Here is a 23,049-nt window from a genome sequence, read left to right as displayed (position 1 = left end):
GCAAGGTTTGCCCAGATTTACCGCTGTGTCAGCGATTTTCTGTTCCCACTGTGAATTTCTGGTGCTAAACACGAAACCAAAACCATCCCTAAACCAAACCTGTCACAGGGCATTTTGGACAGCCGGTTCAAATTAGCGTGTTGTCTTACTTACTTGTCATGACACCATGTTGGTATTCAATCAATCAATCAATCAATCAATCAATCAATATACCTATACACTACAGTATATATTCCTCAGTGAAACAATTGTAGGTCTAACTATCTCTCTCTCTCTCTCTCTCTCTCTCTCTCTCTCTCTGTGTCTCTCTCTCCATCCATCTCTTCTTCTCTCTCTCTCACCTTCTCTCTCTCTCTCTCTCTCTCCCTCTCCCTCTCTCTCTCTCTCTCTCTCTCTCTCTCTCTCTCTCTCTCTCTCTCTGTAGTTCTGAAGCAGCTGGAGGAACTTCTGAGTGACATGAAGGCCGATGTGACGCGTCTGCCGGCCACTATCGCCCGCATCCCGCCGGTGGCCGTACGCCTGCAGATGTCAGAGCGCAACATCCTGAGCCGACTGGCCAGTCGCGGCCCAGACGTGGCCCAATCGCAGGCACAACGCTGAACTCTCTATCTGTCTTTCTCTCTCTCTCTCTCTCTCTCCGTGAACCCCTGACCCCCCCTCAGGAACGGAGGAAGGAAGGAGGCCCGCACTCGATTCAGTCATCCTACTCCTCCTCCTCCTCCTCCTCACTCCTCCTCCTCCTCCTGCTCTCTTCCTTTCTTCCTCTTGGAGAAGGATTCTACTGTACATAATCACCCCTCCCCACCCCCCTTCCTCCTCCCTGAAGCACAGGAGGGCATCATGGGTAACGGTCGCCATGGGTAACTGTTACCATGGTTATGTTTTTTCCATTGGAGGAAAGCAGGGATGACATTCAGTCAGGCACCTCATTTGCGCACTTATCCCCCTCTCCCTCTCGTTTTTCCCCTCTCTCCTGTCCCTCTTTCTTTCTCCCCGTCTTGCTCTCTCTGTCTTTTTTGTGCATCTGTTCTGTATTCAGGAGAGTTTGTGATATAGAGGAACTCCTGACCCATGACCTTTGCTTCTGAAATGCACACACACACTCACATGTAAAAAAAAAACCAATTCACTGTAGTGGCAAACTGGTGAGCACACAGAAACGCGCGCAGACACACACACACACACACACACACACACACACACACACACACACACACACACACACACACACACACACACACACACACACACACACACACACACACGCACACCTTGTTTCACTGCTGTGCTGCACTGTGGTCATGTCACAGAAACTATTTGTCTAATAACAGAACCAATAAACCAGAAAGCAATAAAACACACAGACATCATGGAAGGTTACACGGAAGGGAATTTCGCTTCATCTGTAATGTTTTGTACTCAACCAGGTTCCCTCCTCATCTATGTGACATACCGTACATGCTCTTACCTGTGTGATGACGCTGCCACTAACCTAGGTAATAGACCCAGTTCACCTCCGTTTGTGTGTGTCTGTGTGTGTTGTGTGTGTGTGTGTGGCAGGGATGCTGATAGAAATCTTGGAAAGACTACATATAGTAAAGATCAGAAGGTTCCTCGAAGAATTCTCAGCTGCCATTGTGGGGGAATCCACAAAGGTGCACCGTGTAAGATTTTGGCCAGAGTAGGTATTGCAACTATGCTGCTCCTTGAAACTGGGCTGCCTATTGTCAAATTCGATCTTTACATGAATATTGAAAAGTAATAATGGAGCATGGAGAAGATCCCCCTTTTCATGTATGAAAAATGCAATTTTCCCATTCATAATGAATACTTGTGAATACTTAGAATTTGATGGTGGTGGTAAGTATTTGTTAAAAATATACTTAACCATTTGTGAATAGGCAGCATGAATTCTGGAATTGTGCACCTTTAAAGGACCTTTGATTAATCAAAAGGTGCTTGGACGTTCTTCAGAGAATCTTCGGGTTCTTTCAAGAACCTTTTCGGTTGTTCAGAGAACCTTTGGGGTTCCCCCACGAAGCACCTGAGGGTTCTTTGAAAAACCTTCAAATGTTTGCAGTGTTGATTACAACAAATCAATGGTATGAAGTCAGATAGAATTTAAGGTAGGACATCCTAACTTTTCCCTCCTCTGAGCGTGGCCCTGATGTGTCGTGTGGATGTCCTTTTGTCATGCTCATGCACCTGTGTTGTAAGGAAGTTTTAAAAATCCACCCACGCATGCACACACACACACACACGCACGCACACACACACACACACACACACACACACACACACACACACACACACACACACACACACACACACACACACACACACACACACACACACACACACTACAGGAATAGAGAAACTAAAGAGGTCCTTTACCATGCAGTAAAAAAGCGACTTTTTCCAGCCTCTCACTTACAAATGTATATACCGTGTCACCCAACAATCACCCGCCACCACCCCCCCCCCACTCCCCAACACACAAACACACACACACACATACAAACCGGCACACACACACACACATCATGTCTCAGCACACACTGGACAGAAGCTCAACAGGGTTTAATTTTTGTAGTTTTTTTGTACCACCACCCCGCCACCATGCAGAGTTAAACATCTCCCTCTCTTCCACCTCTACATATCTACATTCCTGATTGGTCCATAGCTGATGATGTCACACTGCTCAACCCTGCCCACCTTTGTCTGATGTAAAGACTTGCATCGTTAAAAAAGAAAAAGAAGCATCATGGATAACACAAGTGTGGCTATTTAATTTAACTAGTTTTTTTATTACTGTTCTTGAAGAGTCCAATTGTTATGCTTTGTAATATTGCTGTTATTACCATTTTTCTTGTTTCTATGAGTACTGATTCTGGTTTTTAAAACCTACAATAAAAGCCAGTGGGGAAAAGGGACTAATGTTTCAGTCTCATGATTGTGAAGGGATGTTGAAGATTGAACTACTGTACTGTATGTTAGATAGGACATCTTACATTCATGTAACATTTCACTAATCATTTATTTTATGTATGCCTGTCTGTATGTATATATGTATGTATGTTTGAATGTATGGATGGATGTACGGAAGTTATCTGTATGTGTGTGTGTGTGCGCGTGTGCGTGTGTGTGTGTGTGCGTGTGCGTGTGTGTGCGCGTGTGCGTGTGTGTGTGCATGCGTGTGTGCGCACGTGTCTGTATGCATGTCTGATTTGCAGTTTGAAGAAGAAAGGGTCATATAGAGGAGAGAGTGAAGGAGGAGTGAAGATAAGAAAGTGAAGAGAAGGGAAGAGAAGAGAGGAGGGCTGAGCTGAGCTGAGTGAAGTATAGGGGCCGTGCCTGTTTGGCAGAGGGACAAACAACAATTAAGGAAATTGAGGAAAATTACAGGGCGGGGGGCCACCGACGCGACGGGCAGACTGGCAGCGAGTGTGGCAACCGATGGCTTATCATGACCGGGGACACTGAGTTGCCCCAAGAACACAGGAGAAGGAGAGAAGAGGAGAAGAGAAGAGGAGGAATAACGTGAGAAGAAGAGAGGAGAAGGACACTGAGTTGCCTCAAGAACACAGGAGAGGAGGAGGAGAGGAGAAGAGAAAAGAAAAGAGGAGGAATAACGTGAGAAGAAGAGAGGAGAAGGAGAAATGAGAGGAGAAGATAACAGAAAGACGGCCTGAGAAGAGGAAGCGAGAGGGAGGAAACTAAAAGAGGACAGGAGAGAAGGAAAAGAGGGGGAGGAGAGAAGACGGGAGGAATAACGTGGGAGCAGAGGACAGGGAAGGAAGCAACAAGAGCAGAGGAGGAGAAGAGAGAAGGGCAGACGAGAGGACACAACACAGAAGCAGAGGAGAGGAGAGAAGAGGAGAGAAGAGTTGTGGGGAAAGGAGGACTCAACAACAAGAGGAGAGGAGAGAAGGAGTGTGGGGAAAGGAGGACTCGACAACAAGAGGAGAGGAGAGGAGAGAAGGGTTGTGGGGAAAGGAGGACTCGACAACAAGAGGAGAGGAGAGAAGGGTTGTGGGGAAAGGAGGACTCGACAACAAGAGGAGAGGAGAGGAGAGGAGAGAAGGGTTGTGGGGAAAGGAGGACTCGACAACAAAAGGAGAGGAGAGGAGAGAAGGGTTGTGAGGAAAGGAGGACTCGACAACAAGAGAGGAGAGAAGGAGTGTGGGGAAAGGAGGTCAGGAAAGTGGGGCGAAGAGGAGAGGACACATCAAGAGGCTGCGGCTCTGCTGACAGGTGGGAGAGAGTTTTAGCCTCAGGTTATCTGTCTGGTAAAACTTCACAGAACACGCATGCGCGCATACACACACAGACACAAAGACACACACATGCGTGCACACACAGACACAATACTGTAAACTTTTAAGTGATGTGTGGTACCTTTCAGAGAAGAGTACAAGAATAGAGTATCTCTCTCTCTCTCTCTCTCTCTCTCTCTCTCTCTCTCTCTCTCTCTCTCTCTCTCTCTCTCTCTCTCTCTCTCTCTCTCTCTCTCTCTCTCTCTCTCTCTCTCTCTCTCTCTCTCTCTCACACACACACACACACACACACACACACACACACACACACACTGTCTGCTCCAACAGGTGGTGGTTGGATTAGGAGATATTGAAGTGTTTGTGTGTGTGTGTGTGTGTGTGTGTGTGTGTGTGTGTGTGTGTGTGTGTGTGTGTGTGTGTGTGTGTGTGTGTGTGTGTGTGTGTGTGTGTGTGTGTGTGTGTGTGTGTGTGTGAGTGAGAAAGGATAAAGGGAAGGGTTGTCTGATGTGAGTGAGTCGGTGGTTGTTAGTGACTAAGCACTGTTAGTCAGTCTCTTTCACATCACTGAGGGGTGGGACCAGGACAGGTTGTGTGTGTGTGTGTTTGTGTGTGCCTGCGTGCGTGCATGCATCTGAATCTATACCTGTGTGTTGTGAGTGCTTATGTCACAAATGTCCAGTGTAATTTTGCCTTCACACTGTCCTGTGACCTCAAACTGTCGGTGAGTGGTGTGTCATTCCATGACCCAGCACAGAAATGTATGTATCTGTTTGAGGTAAACTGTCTTTAGACTTTGGCTGATATCCTGTTGTGTGAGTATGGTGAAAAAAAGCTGTTACATTAATACATCTCTTTCAACTATAGGAATGGAATATTAATAATATGCAGTATGTTTTTTTTCTTTATGCACATAGCCAGGCTCCCATGTCAATCTGGCATGACCCAACTGCACTATATTTGCTTCTGTTCTATTTTAACCTTTCATTTTTAAACTTAAGAAATGTATGGGAGGAAGCGTGTTGTGTCACGGTACCGTACGTATTTCATGCGGCATGGTCAGTTTTGCATGTAGTCAAATCTGTCCGTTTGACAGCCGCCATGTAATCAACATTTGCAATTCAAAGAGGGCAGCAGTCTCTCTCCTCTGCTCCGACCTGCACTTGCTCTTTGGAATCGAGAGTCCTGCGCTCCTTTTTCATCTCGGCGGATGATGACCATTACATAATCACTGTACTTGGAGAGTGACAACAGTTAGAGCACAGCGCAGAGAGAACAGTACCGCACATAGCAGCAGCGTACAGCATTGCAGACTCTACGGTCTTTCTATTCTTTACCTTCCTCTTTTTTTTTTTTTTTTTTAAACAAGAGCCACTTCCTTATGCTGGGTCTGTGCCCCCGCACTGCATTGTGGGAAGTGTTGTCTTAGTGGTGGGTTTCAGTTGGAGGCTGCACCTTGCGTGCCTACTACTACTGGAGGGATTGGCAAGCGAGCAGCTGAGGCACCTGGAGGGATCAATGCACTGGGCTCCCTGTCTGGCCTGGACGTAAGTGAACCAGTTTTTGACAGTACGCTGTACGACAGTACGCAGTACGCTTGGTTGGATTGGTCTCTGCTTTGTGTGTGTGTGTGTGTTTGTGTGCGTATATGTGTTTCTGTCCCTCTTTCTGTGTTTGGTGCAGAATGAGGAAGTGCTGTTGAGGTTGAACTTTGAGCTTTGGCAGATAATGGAGGATCTTACTTGACTGCCTCTCACGCAGTGGAGAAGAGAGAGCGAGAGAGGCACAGATCGATAGAAACAGAGAGAGAGAGAGAAAGAGAGAGAGGGAGAGCAACAGAGTCAGACACAGAGAGACATAGACCGAGAATGAGATAGAGATAGAGAAAGGGAAAGGAGGAATCGAAATGAAAAAGAACAGAAAAGTAGCCCAAGAGACCGTGAGAGGTTCTGTTTTTGTGTGACCAGTGTCATTTCATTTCCATGGCAGTCAGCAGCGTTATGCAAACTCTGAAGTTCCCCACCAAGAACCTGTGCAAGAGGGGACTGTCACACCACTGTTTTTTTTTAATTCCTTCCTTCATTTCATCTCTTCTCTTCCCCTCTTCAATGTCTTCTGTATTTTTTTTCTACAGTCTGGGCAGGTTTTCTGCGTGGCGTCTTTGGGGGGGTTGTAGAAGAAAGCCAGACATTTTGATGGGCAGGTGCTCGAAAAGGGGTGAGGGTCATGTGGAACTTCTAGCTGCCTTTCTAGGCTATAGAGTCTGTATATTATATCTGGGCAATATTGGTCCATGGTCCATCAGGGACCATGTTGGAAATAAGTGTTTACGCTTTTACATGTTATCCCTTGGATACCTTATGTCTTCCTATATCCATAAACAAACCAAACCAAACCAATATTGTCACATGCTTTTGATTGTCAAGCATTTATAGATGATCATGTCAACATGGACTACAGTACATTGACAAAAAAAAAAATCACTTTCACAAAGGGGCATTTTTTTGTCCAGTAAGGCAAACGGGCGCAGGTGTTTTAGCACCACCTCATCGCTATCTGTGCACGCCTAGATGTCAGTTTTGGTGGCTAAGAGAACGAGTGAGCGTGTTGTATACTACGTACGCATGCGAGTGTGTTATTTTTGAGCTCTGAAAGAGGGAACTGAAGACGGCTGCAGACAAAAGAGCGACAGAACAAAAAAAGGAGCATAGACCAGAACAACAGAACTACGTAGGAGAGGTCTCACCCTCATCCATCTCCTCTGCTGCCCTGCACTGCTCTGTGCTGCCAGTGTCGAGAGAGAGAGAGAGAGAGAGAGAGAGAGAGAGAGAGAGAGAGAGAGAGAGAGAGAGAGAGAGAGAGAGAGAGAGAGAGAGATTGGGGTTGTCAGATCTTCTGCAAGTCGGCCTTGTTTCTTCACCCTATACGCTCTGTGAGACGACTGAAAGGAAGGAAGACATTTGACGCAAAGTGAAATAGTGAGAGACACAGCCACAGAGAGAGAGAGAGAGAGAGGAAGAGGGGGTCAGAGGGAGGGCCGGGTGCAGACGTACGTATAAAGAGCAAAGAGATCACTTCTTCACGGAGGAGCTGAAAAGAGTAAGTGTGCCTGTGTGTGTGTGTGTGTGTGTGTATGTGTGTGTGTGTGTGTGTGTGTGTGTGTGTGTGTGTGTGTGTGTGTGTATGTGTGTGAGAGAGAGTGAGTGTTTGTGTGTGTCTGTGTCTGTGTTTCCATTGGCTTTGTGCACCTTGAGATGGTCTAAATGACAGGTGTCTTCATTGAAAGAGGAAGACAGAAAGGTCTTTCAATCTGCCAACCTCAAAGCCACGAGAAGTGTTCTGCTGTTAGAATTATTATAGAATTAGATTGTATGCGTATGCGTATGCGTATGCTGCGTGTGTGTGTGCGTATGCACTGTATATGTGGAGGGTTCAGGTATGGAATGCAAATGATCATAAGGTGATCAAACTAAGTTGAAATTTCTTTTCTACACACCCAAGTAACCTCATACAGTATTTGTGCAGCCCATTGGGTTTCATACGTAGACGATTGCTATGTCTATTATGTCAGTGGGTCATGTATTATTATTTTTTTCTCCTTTGGTGTTAGGTGTGGTGGTTATGTTGTCGGTTAGCAAGATGCCAAAAAAAGTATTATGTGCATTTATTTTTAGTAGACTAGCTACTAGCAAGTAGACTGTGGTGCACTGCTTTAACGCCTCCGTGAAACACCAGCATAGAAACAAACACAGCTCATTCAAAACTCCATTCAAATTTTCAGTGCTGCAAAATTTGTAACTAAAACGTGAAGGAGGGCGCACATAATTACTCGCAGACCTACCCTCTCAGCTCAATCTCGAATAGAATGGATTCCAACATTGTGTTCAAAGAAATGAATAATAATGATAACTAGAAATGCACTGAGAGAGTGCAGACCTCTGCCAAGGAAGCTGTTTGATAAACAATTTGACTATGCTACACCATCATTTTTTCCTTTCTCAAGTCTGTCAGGCTTGTTTTTGTGGAGTTAGAAACTGGAATGCCAAATTTCGACGTATCTCGCAATGTTGAAGAATCTTTCAAAAAAAATCCTGGCTCCGGATCATGTTTCGGATCACCACCAAAATGTATTCACGTGTTCCTTTTGTCATTAACGACTCCGCAAAATGTAATCAAAATCTGTTCATAAGTTATCCGGCTGACAAACAGACAGACAGACACAACCGAAAAACATAAGCTCCTTGGCGCAGGTAATAATAATAATGGCTATACGTAGTTATATATATAACTGTCCTCTCCTTTCCTTTCCCCCTATAGGTGTGACACAGAGGAAAGGCAGACATGGTTCGGTGAGTTGCCTGACATTTTCATGCTTTTCCTCTTTAATCTCACTCTCAACTTCCCTGTGCGCTGTTTTTATTTTATTACACCATAAAGAATTTGACATTTCCAGCATGTGGCTGCTCCTGTTGACATACAAAATGTATGCAAATGAATGGACTGTAAAGTTGTTCTCGTCTGTGTTTGTGTACCGTCTAGACATAGAATTACAATACACAATGTGTTACATTTGAAGTGTGTGTGTGTGTGTGTGTGTGTGTGTGTGTGTGTGTGTGTGTGTGTGTGTGTGTGTGTGTGTGTGTGTGTGTGTGTGTGTGTGTGTGTGTGTGTGTGTGAGAGAGAGAGTGTGTGAGCGTGTGTGAGCGTGTGTGTGTGAGCGCACATGTCTAAGTGTCTATGGCTTCGTGAATGCACATGCTCCCTTATAGTGTGTGTGTGTGTGTGTGTGTGTGTGTGTGTGTGTGTGTGTGTGTGTGTGTGTGTGTGTGTGTGTGTGTGTGTGTGTGTGTGTGTGTTGTTTATGTAATTATGCACCTTTAAGTTTTGAAGCATGAGTCTTGAATAAAAGTGACTCTCTGATTGATTGATTGGTTGGTGGATTGTTTGTTTGTGCGTTTGATTGATTGATTGATTGACTGACTGATTGAGTGATTGACTGACTTATTGACTGATTGATTGCATGATTACGTTATACAGGTGGTTCCATAGAGACTTGTCTGGCATAGACGCGGAGAGTATCCTGAAGTCGAGAGGCGTCCATGGCAGCTTTCTGGCCCGGCCCAGCAAGAAGAACCAGGGGGATTTCTCACTGTCCGTCAGGTAAGTACAGCACACGTGTATGGACATGGGGACACACACACACACACACACACACACACACACACGCACACACGCACACACGCATACGCACACACGCACGCACGCACACTCACACGCACACGCACACACACACACACACAAACACACACACACACACAAACACAGTGCACTATGCTCTTACACGATACACTAACGCTTAGTGACTAAACTCTCCATAGAGGCCATGTACTGACAGGTGTACAGTATGTGTAGTCAGGGCCGGTTCTGGCTTATTTGGTGCCCTAGGCGAGTTTGATTTCTGGCGCCCCCCCCCCCCTACCTTTGAAAGAAAAAAAATCTTTCTTATACCTCACAGAACACAAGACTAATATCCTTAGTAAGCTTAACTAAATAGCATCAAGAACAATAACCGTTTTTCATCAAATGGATTTGTGGTTCTTTTTGACAGGCGACCAACACATCAGATTGAGTCGCATGAAAGTAGCTTCACTGTGTGGTGTGTTGGATGTGATGGTGGTGGGGCCCCCAACCCCAGATGAGAGGGAGGTTATCAATGTGTTTGAATTGTAACGTGAAATTGAAATGCCAGGAGAGTGATACAGTACATTTGCATGTAAAATGCATGTGTAGACAATAAGCCTACCAAGGAGGTCTGCATTGATCTACACTATCTACAGCATCACAAAGCATGGCAGCATAACAATTTTAATAAGCTACACATTTGTGCTGTCTTCCAAACCAATTTCATTTCTGGACTGGAAATAGTGGTGCATTTGTGAGTAGGAGAATGAGAAGGGGGTATCTATGTGTTTGGAGGGACAGGGTGAGAGAAAGGGAGAAGAGCTGTCACGCTATTGAATTTCATAATATACAAAATATAGGCCTAGTAAATAGCCTCACTTGTCTGCTGTGCATGGTTCTGTTACATGATTAATGTAGGCTATGTCATTCTGGTCTGGAAATTAATGTTTTTTTAAGCTTACAACAAGCAGGTAATTCATGTGGATGGAAGGAGATATGGCAGCTAAAATTGTTTTAAACATTGCACCAGGCTTACTTTACATTGCTTGTCAACCTAAGCACGTATCAGGTGGGTGTTAGTGAGTAGTGAGTAGGCTACTAACAGCTACTTTACTGGATTTCATTGCTTGGCATACTTGGCTAATGTTAGCATGCTAACTAGCGATTTCTCTGATCAAAAACGAAGCTCTTTTTCTCTCTAATTCCAAATAGTAACCTCATAACTATTAGGCTTTCCATAATCACAAACGGTTGCTGATTAAATCACATAGTTCCAAAACACCCTCTGAAACTCCTGCATCATGCAATGAGTGGTTTAATGAGAACATAATAATCTCCATCCAGCAGAGCAGCACTACTGTTTGCGCTTGCCCCCTCTGTCTCTCGAGTGAGTCTCCAAATTCAAAATAGACCGGACCAGAGTCATGAATAAGAAAGAATTTATCAATGGCTCTGGACCGCACGCTGTCACTTGTCCCGCCCCCTTTCTCAGAACTGTCTGTTTATTGGTTCACAGACTTCCCAGAGACAGTTGGAAGAGATATTACTATTGGCTGAGGGGCGCTTTGCCGTGAGGAGCGCTTTCGCCACTCTTTGTTGATTGCGACTTCATAAAAAAAACTTCATATTGCAAAATTACGCATAGGAGAGCGCCATTTCGGCGCCCCTTCTTCACATGGCGCCCTAGGCGACCGCCTAGCCGGCCTATGCTAAAAACCGGCCCTGTGTGTAGTTACATCTTAACCAAAACACTGTGATTTGGACGCACGCACGCACGCACGCACGCACGCACGCACGCACGCACGCACGCACGCACGCACGCACGCACGCAGGCACACGATTTTTCAAATGATTTTGAATTATTTTACTATTTATAAGTACTGTATTTTCAAGATTTCGTGTTAAAAGAAGAGCAAATGATTCCTTGATTCTGTGCCATTGCGTCTTTGCCGTCTGTAGCCGCTGAAGCCCAGTGGGCAAAACATTATCCAGCACAATCACTGACCGGCCCCAGTTCATAAACTGAAGGCAATTATTAGCCAGTGAGCAGGTGTCACATTTCAACTTAACTCGGTTTTTTTCGGACCCTGGGAAGTGGCCCTGTTGCATTTCTTGTGTGGCCGCTGGTTTCTGCGCTGTGCTGGGGGCACACTGGCTTCGTACTCCGACTTCATGATGGAGGTGAAGTTATCCTCTAGGTTTCCACTCACTTTCTGCAACCAAACTTGAAAAAATCCAGTCTCCAGTATGCATAGCAAAAACTGGATTTTTTATTTTCTTGCATTTGATTGAGTTTGACTTAGGGGTGGGCGATATGGCAAAAATGTTGTATCACGATATTTTAAGATGAAATCACGATTTCGATATTTTATCACGATCTTCCATCCAAAAAAATAAAAACAACAAAAAATAACTTTCTTATACTTGCAATTTGTAATTTGCAGTCAATAAAATGTTAACACACTGATGATACTCTCATAAAGTGTACAATTGGAATACAATAATGTAAAGAATAAAGTGAAGACAACAACAAAAGTGAGAAAACGTCACTCTTATACTGATAATAAACATCCTCACTGCAAGACGATCTATACGATTTCTCCACTTTGGCAGATTCGAGACGATATTTTACTCAATATCGCGATTCACGATATAATATCGTCAAATCTCCCACCCCTAGTTTGACTTCATTCGGTTGCTAGGGCTGATTAGATTGAAGGGTTTACAATAGACACTAAAATGTTACTTTAAGTTGAAGCTAAGTGAATACCTTAGCAAGCATTAGTAGTTCAGCAAGTTGTACTGTATGTGTTGAAAAAATGACTTGAGTTCTGTGAACAATGGATTAGATAATAGTCTGCTATTGGTGATTCGTATCCTGTTTGTTATGTCTGTTGTCTATTTATGTCTAATCTATTAGTTATATGAAGTGTGACCAAAGTACATTTTTAATCTGTGTGCGTGCGTGCGTGTGTGCGTGCGTGCGTGCGTGCGTGCGTGCGTGCGTGCGTGCGTGTGTGTGTAGAGGCCAGCTTTGGCATTGAGTCCACCCAGTCAGGACCTTTTACTGTAATTGTGGATTACAGATATTTTATTTGACCTGTAGCACATGGCCAGGTGGATATGAATGATAGTTGGGTGTGACTAACTTCAGTGTAATGGTTGCCTGCTTTCTGTCAGGAAGTGTAATTTATGTCAATGGCTTGAACTTGAACCTTTATTATATGTAATTATAGGCAGTGTGTGTGTGTGTGTGTGTGTGTGTGTGTGTGTGTGTGTGTGTGTGTGTGTGTGCGTGTGCGTGTGCGTGTGTGTGTGTGTGTGTGTGTGTGTGTGTGTGTGTGTGTGTGTGTGTGCGTGCGCGCGCGTGCGTGAGTGCATGCGTGTGTGTTTGTGCTCTTGCACGCACGCGCGTGATGTGATCATGGAAATTTTGTGTGTAACTGCGAGATAGATAGTGAAAGGGAGAGAGAGAGAGAGAGAGAGAGAGAGAGAATTGGCTGGTCGCTGACTTGTCAATGCAAAGAAGTGAAAATTGACTGGACACACACACACACACACACACACACACACACACACACACACACACACACACACACACACACACACACACACATATGGCCTTATATTACAACACTTTATGTTATGTGTTATATTAACTGCAGTAATTAAGCTGACACTTTTGAAGGGCCGTTTACATCTACAGCAATAGCTATAAAGATAACTACAATTTTGTGTTTATAAAAAACCTGAGAACTAATGAATGGTGCTGTTCACATAATCAACTAATGACAACAACAATGACACCCTGAAAGATATTGTTATGATCACTTTCAGAGTTCAGAGTGAGTTCTCTGAACTGTAATAAATTGATGTCAGCCAGCGAGATTTCGTCTTCAGAATGTGTAGACGTCATGTCTTCTGCTTATGGATAAAAAAGCGGTGTTGTCTTCAGATGGAAATATCGTTATAGTGATGGTTATCTTTGTAGACGTGATTATATGTATGTGCTTAGCTTATGGTAAGATGTTGCATGATAGTCTGCCCTATCTCAGCAGTATGTGCATGACTATTTTCAATATGTTTCACAGGCTGACACCTCAGCACCATGCGCACACTGTGTATTAAAACATATAGCCTGCAATTCATGCTTGCAATATGCTGGGAAATGCTGGTATATACAGAATTGAATGTACGATTTCTATGAGTTCTTTTCATGGTATAGGTGTTAAAATGTATGTATAAATGCAATATGAATACAAAAAAAGTACAGTTTACTGTATGCATTTTTGCTACATTTACATGAAGTTGTACATTAAGTTAGGTGTGTTATATACTATATCAGTATATTTTATCAGTTGAGTACAGCATGAATTGCTGTGGCATTTATACACAGGTCATAAGTATGTTATTGGTATGAGATGTATGAATGTAATTGCCGTATACATTTCATTTTTGCTTTTGTATTTTGAGCAGTAGAGGCTGGAACAGTGTGTGTCATGCGTGCGTATCCATTTCAGTGCCACATGCTTTCTGATGAATGATTAGTATGATTTTATACTATATGATTCATTTATTCATTTTAAACAATAATTCTGGTCATCTATTTACATTTTCTACGTGGTTATTCATGGGTGTAAGTAAATATAGTTCTCCTCCTCAACAATTATTAATTTGCTCATAGCCTCTTAGTGCAGATGGGGTCGCTGGTGGACCTATTCAAGATTTACTGAAAATGTTCAACTACATCATAACAACATTGCTATGACATTACAGAGAGCCTTAAGTAACAGATTAAGACATAGCCATTACAATTTTGGTGACAGTAAGGTTATAACATAGGCTCTGCGCTAAGGGGTTAAAATATTTTATTTACTTTTTGACCTCAGCAGTTGGAGTCTACTGTTATTTTTCTGACCCAACTTTTCAAGGGCATGTGCATGTTCGTACTGTACATTTTTCCTAAATGCAAGGGCGCTAACGGCTTTTCCCTACGCACTACATGGTCACATCAAATCCGTACATTCTACCCATGCTACGTTATGCAATGCTGTTATGTTTAGGTCAATGACATTTCAGGGGGACTATCTTCATATTCCATCTTCTATCCTCTATCTTCTATCTTCATATCTTTATATTCAGGGTTCCCACGGGTCATGGAATTTCTGGAATATCATGGAATTTCATAAAAGTTTTTCCAGTCATGGAATTTTACCATTTTGCATTCACAGTCATGGAATATCATGGAATTTTCCTAACAGTTGTGTAGAAGCAAAAACGTTTTTGTTTCGTGTATAACATTGTTTCTTACTGGTTATACTACAACGCTTAGCCAGAGAGGGTTTGGTTTTTCGCTGTAATGTGCAACATTCTAGGATGCAATAAGCCCTCTTTAGTCTGGCGGTGGCTCGATGTCGGCTCTAGGGGTGAAGATACACCCTTTTTAAAACTCAACGCCATTTCTTTTTACGGAAGTGGTCATGGAAATTCTGTGTTTTGGGTCTGGAAAGTCATGGAAAATCATGGAATTTTATATCTGAATTAGAGTGGGAACCCTGTATATTCTATATGCATATTCATTGCAGCATATCAACCACCAATTACTAATTCATTTATAGCCATTATGCCGTTGCTTCACCTGATGTTTGAGCCCCCCCAAAAAGTTTTTGACCCGTTTGCCACATACCCATTATGTTATCTTAATCTCTTTATGTTTCATCTTGCACGTTACCAGATATATTTTCTAGCAACCATCTCTGACGTTACCCCCTCTCTCCTCTGTTGCCCCTGGTTGCCCCCAAGAGGCTAGTAAAGAGCCTTCTCCTCCATGAAAAATTTCCTCCATAAAAAAGAATAACCTGCTATACACTAACTCTGCTCGGCTACAGTATACCAGAGGTGGGGAAGCTATGTCTCAAGGGCCGTTTACTTATACGGCCCCCGCTATAATTTTAATGTTATGCAGTTTCACATGAAAAATTAAATGTTTTGTAACGGAATCTTTAAAATTACGTTTGCAATATAATTAAGTTCTGTTTTCAAGGGACTTAGTGAAGGTGGGGTCTGTTGTAAAGGTGGCCACCTTCAATATAGGCCTAAAGTGCAGGGGGAAATCCTGGTTTGTGCTCATAATACCTTCATAGCCCTTGGAGGACTTTATCAAATTTGAAGTGGCCATGAAATGAAAAGAGTTCCCCACCCCTGCAGTACACTCTTTATTTCCCCATACTGTATATTGAATGCAACTTGCTATGTCTTAGTTTGTAAGTCTCTGTGGATAAGTTCAAGTTCAAGTTCAAGGAGTTTATTGTCATTGTCAATGAAGGCAACGAAATTGTGGGTGGAGCAACAACACTGCGTACTTTCAAGTATAAGAGTAGCCAACAAGTAGTAGTCAAAGAAAGCCTAAATTCATGAAGTATATCATGAAGTATAATACATTAAGTAAATGATAGTAATAATATGAGTAATAATAAATTAATAAAGTAAATCAATCAGTAAAACGAGATAACAGCACCAGTTAAATGTAATTTGATGTAATGTAATGGTCCACAGTCAGATCTCACACACATCCATTTCGAAATGTATCCTTCAAGACAAGGCAAAGATGAACCACTCACCGATGAGCTTCCTATTATAACATTTTGTTGTTGTCATATTTCGAGGCACCACGGCCCATCCTCAGACTAGTATGGTAACGGTCACTGCCCCTCTGTCCCCCCAGGGTTGGTGATGCGGTGACCCATATACGCATCCAGAACACGGGCGACTTCTACGACCTGTACGGGGGCGAGAAGTTTGCCACGCTGTCCGAGCTGGTGGACTACTACACAGCCGACAACGGCATCCTGCAGGACAAGGACGGCACTATCATCGAGCTCAAGTACCCCCTGAACAGCTCCGACCCCACCTCAGAAAGGTCAGCACGGGTCTCCTACTCTTCCTCACTCTCATCTTCCTCCTCCTCTCCCCCCTTCTCTCCCTCCTCTTCTTCATCATCCTCTTTCACATGTCTTGAGATCTCAGAGAGGACATTCCAGGACTCATCCCCTTCCTCACTATCCCCTTCATCAACATCTTCATCTTCCTCCCCCTGCTAGTCTTCCTCCTCTTTTCTCTCCTCTTTACCCTCTTTTCACCCCATCAGAGGCCACACTAAAGCAAACATCTACATCTTCATTCTGATCAACTATAGATCAGGGTTCCCACTGGTGCTTGAATTCCTTGAAAATGCTTGAATTTCAATGAAGTGTTTTCAAGGTTGTGAAAATGCTTGAATGTTTGGTTAAGTGCTTGGAAATGCTTGAAATTTGTGTCAAGTCAAACTCAGTAAGCCAAATAATAGAAATAAATTGTTCAGGTACATCAAACATCTGAAGGAGTAAGGTGTCAGATGGGATTTGCCATTCGACACCCTAAAATTGATCAGAATGTAGGAAATTGCATCTTAAAAACATACAATTTTCCGGGGGAGGACCCCCACACCCCCTTCCCACGATCTACTTAAAGGTTCTGGAAAACTGAAAAATTGGTGCTTGAAGGTGCTTGAAAAGTGCTTGAATTTGTTCATGAAAAAGGTGTGGGAACCCTGATAGATACTGTAGATCAACTATAGACAACAGATAGATCAGTTGTCGTCCTCTTTCTCATCCGTCAGCTATGTCTTATACGTAGAGGCCGTGTCCTTTCCGTACATGCATACTGTATAATTATTCTTTTTGAAGTATTTGGGCTTTTGGGGCCTTTATTATGACAGGATGGTGTTAGAGGAGACAGGTAATGACCAGGAGAGAGGCAGGGCAGAGTTGGAAAATGACCTGGGCCAGATTTGAACTTGGGTCTTCATGGACATGTAAACCCATTTATAGGCATGCGGGCTTAGCCACGTAGTGTATATTCTCATCTTCTTCCATCACCTGTGTCTTCCTGCTTTTCCTCATGCTCATCCTCAGCCTCCTGCTTTCTCTTCCCTCAGTTATTTGTCTATGACCCCCACATTGAATGGGGAGTGCGTAGTTGCCACCTCCTCTTCCTCATGCTGATTCCCCCCCTCTTCCACCCCACTTGAGGACCTTCATTCTCTTACACAGTAAAAAGCGCAGTGTTAGTTCAACACTTAGACAGTACTCTGTGACCAAATACACTCTAGAAGATGTTAATTAAATCAACTCTCTACTGTCTACATCTACTGTGTCCTCTTCCTTGTCTTCCTTGACCATCCTGTGTTCATAATCTCCTCGTCTTCATACTCCTCTTGACTGGGCCGGCCCATTTATCACAAAGCAATGTATGACTGTTATATTCCACGTTTATTGTAGGGTTTTCGGTAACACTTTATTTTAGGGATACATCTATTAGCACTAATACATACAATATGCCTGTATAAGTAACTTGTAAGGCATGTACAAAGATAAATCAAACATTTGTTAGGCATGTATTCGCAAATGTCTTGTTCATGCACAATAAGGGATTTATTACCAATTTAACCTTAGTAAGGACCTAGTAGGCCTTAGTGTTTGCTTAGTACATGCCTTACAAGTTACTTATGCAGGCATTAACATTGTATGTATTAGTGCTTATAGATGTATCCCTAAAATAAAGTGTTACCGGGTTTTCACAATTAAAAGTGGTGTCCGAAAGATGAGTGAGTCGAATCCTCCTCGTCTTCATACTCCTCTTGGTCATTTCAACTCTTATCTAAGTACATGACCCTGAGGCCAGAGGGCTAAGAGGAGGGCATACATCAGGGTCTTCTTGCTGAGTGTAAGGTCACAATAGCGTCACTGGTTTTACTTTTTGTTGTTGTTGCTGGCATAAGCTACGTTGAAACCAGAGCTCACGTCTGCAAGTCACGTATTGTCTGCATTTCCAGCAAGCACTGCATTTGTTGTGTCCAACTCAGCCAAACTGGTCATACAACCACTAACGCATACACTACAGTACACCCTCTAAGCAGTTGCAACTTTTTCGTCCATAACAGTGCGGTAATCGGAATCCAATTTTGTACAATTAGCAACTCACAAAAAGTAGTAATGGAAGCCATTAGTTAAGTACAAATGATTGTTATCAGTAAACTATTTGTGACAAAATATTTCAAGACAGAGGTAGTCTATATCATATCTAAACGTAGATAGAACAGAGATCTGCCAATGTTTGTATTTATGGAGAAATGCACGGAAGTGTGATTTTCCAAGTTTTGAAGATCGGAGTGTGAGCATTTGGGTCTATAAAATGTACAGAGGACACATTTTTTTTTGAAGATATTGAGGCATGAATGGGTGGATAGAGTTCAGACTGAGGTGGATTTCATTGATGGATCTTGACTGTGCAGTATGACTTTGTTTTGGTGTGGTCCCACCCCTGTAGACTTGACAAAAAGGTTTGTAATTTTTTGTTGTGGTTTATATTACATTTTCAGAATTCGCTCTTGTATTTTTTTTAGTAAATCTGCACGATATCGTTCTACAAAAGACTATGTGCTAAGCAATTTTGGTAAACGAAACAAATGCATTTAAATACAGCATCGATCACTTTTTACCCTAACATCTTACTATTATGGAAAACACAACTGTAAATATTTTTGTTTTGTTAGGTAAGGTAAGGTGACTTTGTTTTACATATTGGTATGACTTTACCACAAGGTAGATGACTTGATTGCAGGTTAACGTAAAAGCTTACACAAATAACACAATACTAATGAAAGAGACAGATGGCAGTAACAAAAGGACAACAAACAACATCTGACAAACAGACAAATGCCACGGGCAGAATATAGAGAAAAAATAGATAAATTGCAAAATAGATAAAGGAGGGCTGCCCTAAACATGCAAGATTATGACATGTCTCTTGTCATCACAGAGATACAGATGCACGTTTACACTATCGGTTTTGAATCAAATTAGAACGCAGAACTTCCATTTACAGCCTTTCACAAAATTTCAAGAACGGCAACACACTCAGAGGTTTTTGGTAGGCAGGCTACGTCAGATTCACAGTAAATTTGATGAATGAAAAGAGCGTGAACCCAACTGCTATTTGCAGTACAGCAGGTCTCTCAAAACCACTCTCACAACCCATGTGCCCCTATTGAGCTGCTGTTTGCCTTGCAAGTTGAGTGATGAGGCCAAAAAGGTCACACAACAATTCAAGGGCTTGAATACCATACTGTAAAGGTGCCATGTGCCATTTTTCAGATGTTGTGTGTTTTAATTTCAGAAACTGTACATCAATGTATGAAAACTAAGACTGTTCGCGGTTGTGTGCGACATTTTGTTTGAGAAAAGTCGTACCGTTTTCTTCACGTCACCCCTTGCTTTGACTAGAGAATGGTCTGGACAGATCGGAAGGTTGTTATATTACTTATGGCTGAGTGCACACAGCACAAGAGGGTATCTGTTTTGAAATACTCTGTGTGATCTGAGAATCAGAATGGCTTGCTTAGACAGTGAACATTTTCGTATTTTAATAACTGTGCTATTCTGGAAACGATACAAAATACAGTGTTCATTCAACACTTTTGTGACAATATGGGCCCAATCGATTTAGTGTTGAATTAACATTTGGAGAGTTGAATTCAACACTGCTATTGTATATTGCGTTACAGTGTTAATTTAACACGCAAAGAGTTGAATTCATCACTAAAGTCAAATGAAACCAGACCACATATTCCCAGAATAGTTTCGAACTAACACTGCTTTTTCTTTTTACACTGTGGGCAGTTACAGTAAGTATACAAATTTGAATGGCCTGTGTGAGGGGCAGATGTGCTGTGTCTGCTTGAGAACTGGCTGCTATGGGCCATGTCTGATGCAAATGATTGATCTGGTGGTTTAGCTAGGCGACGTGATGTCAGGGTGATAACACTTTGTGTCACTCAGTTACATCCAAAGATGGGTCTCTACTTGCCCATTGGTGTGTTCGCTTTACTCTTTCATACTCTTATGGATAGTAAAATCATGCCACACCATTTTTTACCGACCTCATACTAATTGCACTATTACTTTTCACCTTGCACTGTTTTTAATCCATTGTGATTTTGTGAGGTAGATTGTAGTTGTAGTGTGCTATTTTTTGAACCAGTGTGCTTGGCGATTGTGTTATATTTAGAGTCTGCCTTCCTCTGTCTGTCCTCTTTCGGCACCTGTGGGTTTTTGTTTACCACTAATAGCCACCTCTGTGGTGCTGAGCTAGAGAGTGTTAGGACACAAACACCAACACACCATCATTTAAACAGCACTGCCTGAGGCCAGTTTTTCTTTTTAACTTCTTTCTTTTTAACTTCTTTCTTTTCTCTCTTTCTCTCTTTCTCTCTTTCTCTCTTTCTTTCTTTCTTTTTTTCTGTACCCAGGCTTAGCTAAAGCGTTTGCGTTTTTTTGCCAAACATGGAACCCTGTTTGCTCTATGTAATGTAATTCCTTCAAAACATAAGGCATATGTGTGTGCCTAATAAATGTCTCAGAATGTACTTTTGACGTTTTGACATTTGCAACTTTTGAAGCTGTTGATTATACATGCCCTGGTTAAATTCTATCCACGGTGGAGTGATTATTAGGTGTGATGAGTCTCCGGGGATGATGTCCACCTAGACATCATCCTCCTTATCTACGCGTAGAATGCCAGTAGAACGCGTCTCATCCAATCAGATATCGCAAATAAATTGACCGGATCTAACTATTGTATAAATATTCGTATTCGTTCTGGCTGCGGTAGTCAGAGGACCTATAAGTTATAGATAACTGGACTTATTTTTGGAACTTCTTAATTATTGCTACAGTGGAAATGTTTGTGTCATTTAATTTCTAGCTGTTAAATAAAAACAGCATGCAAACTAAAATGCTCAAAACAGGATGTTGTGAGTTATAATTTCCTTGGCAAGTAAAAAGAACAACTTATTCGGTCTCAGTGTCCATTGCAGTGCAAAAAGACCAACTACAAAGGTTGTGCTTGAGATATAAGACCTTTTGTTTTTATGCGTGTATATTTTTGAGCCGTGTTTTGGACTGACAGACATAGTCTATATCATATCTAAACGTAGATAGAACAGAGATCTGCCAATGTTTGTATTTATGGAGAAATGCACGGAAGTGTGATTTTCCAAGTTTTGAAGATCGGAGTGTGAGCATTTGGGTCTATAAAATGTACAGAGGACACATTTTTTTTTGAAGATATTGAGGCATGAATGGGTGGATAGAGTTCAGACTGAGGTGGATTTCATTGATGGATCTTGACTGTGCAGTATGACTTTGTTTTGGTGTGGTCCTTGTTTTAAACAATTGGCGCCGAGTTACTTGTACTTAAACCCTTATGGAAAACAGAGGTCAGACACATCTTTCAGCTGCGGATGGTACTCAAGTTCAGAGGCAAGGGTTCGATGCCCGAAGTTAATGCGGCTGCGTGTGTGTGTGTGTGTGTGTGTGTGTGTGTGTGTGTGTGTGTGTGTGTGTGTGTGTGTGTGTGTGTGTGTGTGTGTGTGTGTGTGTGTGTGTGTCTGTGTGTCTGTGTGTCTTTGTGTGTGTGTGTGAACTCTAATTTATTGGCCATGGTAATTGGTCCTTAGACAACAAAAAGAACCTTCAGTCTCTCTCTCTCTCTCTCTCTCTCTCTCTCTCTCTCTCTCTCTCTCGCTCTCTCTCTCTGTATTCACGTTTGTACGATTTATATTTTCATATTTTTGTTAAGCACATTTTTAGCATATACTAAATATACAGGACTCACTGCACCAACCACCCACTCATATCAGTTGTCTGTCCGTACCCCACCCCTAACCCCCTCACACACACACACACGCCTCTCTCACCCCTCCGCTCTGCACCGCATACCCCTCCCTCCCTCCCTCCCTCTGTCAGTTGCTTGACTTCCCTTTCTTCTTGCGGTTGGAAACTTTAGTTTTGACACATTTGCAAACAGTGACCAGAGCATCTTTGCCTTCCTCTCTCTGGCGCTCTCATTTTCGTCTCCGTCTCTCTCTCTCTCTCTCTCTCTCTCTCTCTCTCTCTCTCTCTCTCTCTCTCTCTCTCTCTCTCGCTCTCTCTCTTCTTATCACTCAGTTCACTCAGTTCGCTCTCATTCGCCTTTTCTGGGCTGTCTATAGTTTGTTGACATGTGCACAGTGCACACACACACACACACACACACACACACACACACACACACACACACACACACACACACACACACACACACACACACACACACACACACACACACACACACACACACACACAAACACAAAGATGCGTGCACACACACACATACACACACACACACACACACACACATAGGTGCACAGCACACACACACACACACACACTTGCGTGCACACACACACACACACACACACACACACACACACACACACACACACACACACACACACACACACACACACACACACACACACAAGCAAGATGAAAATATACATATACCAACAAGCCCACATATTCACACTTACGCATCAACAAAGATTCTCACACGCAAACATGAACAAACATAGACTTGCATAGCATGGGGAGCGTGTTCACACACATGTACATCTTAATGTACAGTGTTTCTGAGAATTGTAATTTTTAAAATTATAATTCACATACTGCTTCTT

The 23,049-nt window shown here is 42.8% G+C and overlaps 2 protein-coding genes across 4 annotated transcripts in view; both read left to right on the top strand.

The window, feature by feature from the left end:
• chd4b (chromodomain helicase DNA binding protein 4b) overlaps positions 1-2,933 on the top strand; it is a 59,798-nt gene extending 56,865 nt beyond the window's left edge. Inside the window, exon 41 of the mRNA XM_063199131.1 lies at positions 425-2,933. Coding sequence (XP_063055201.1) covers positions 425-600 — 176 coding nt within the window. The 3' untranslated portion in view covers positions 601-2,933. The remainder of the gene's footprint in view (positions 1-424) is intronic.
• Positions 2,934-3,233: 300 nt separating this feature from the next.
• The window catches only part of ptpn6 (protein tyrosine phosphatase non-receptor type 6), a 55,805-nt gene continuing 35,989 nt past the window's right edge, over positions 3,234-23,049 (top strand). The window contains exons 1-5 of one of the 3 annotated variants that reach the window (XM_063199128.1): positions 3,234-4,254; positions 5,644-5,821; positions 8,592-8,623; positions 9,312-9,434; positions 16,180-16,374. In XM_063199128.1, the coding sequence (XP_063055198.1) occupies positions 8,616-8,623; positions 9,312-9,434; positions 16,180-16,374 (326 nt within the window). In that variant the 5' untranslated portion in view covers positions 3,234-4,254; positions 5,644-5,821; positions 8,592-8,615. Of the gene's footprint in view, positions 4,255-5,643; positions 5,822-5,845; positions 7,374-8,591; positions 8,624-9,311; positions 9,435-16,179; positions 16,375-23,049 lie in introns of those variants that run through there. The other 2 variants (XM_063199129.1, XM_063199130.1) reach the window with 2 other exon arrangements.

Source organism: Engraulis encrasicolus, chromosome 5 (assembly GCF_034702125.1).
Source record: "Engraulis encrasicolus isolate BLACKSEA-1 chromosome 5, IST_EnEncr_1.0, whole genome shotgun sequence".
NCBI lineage: Eukaryota > Metazoa > Chordata > Actinopteri > Clupeiformes > Engraulidae > Engraulis > Engraulis encrasicolus.
This window is presented reverse-complemented; position numbering and strand designations above follow the sequence as displayed.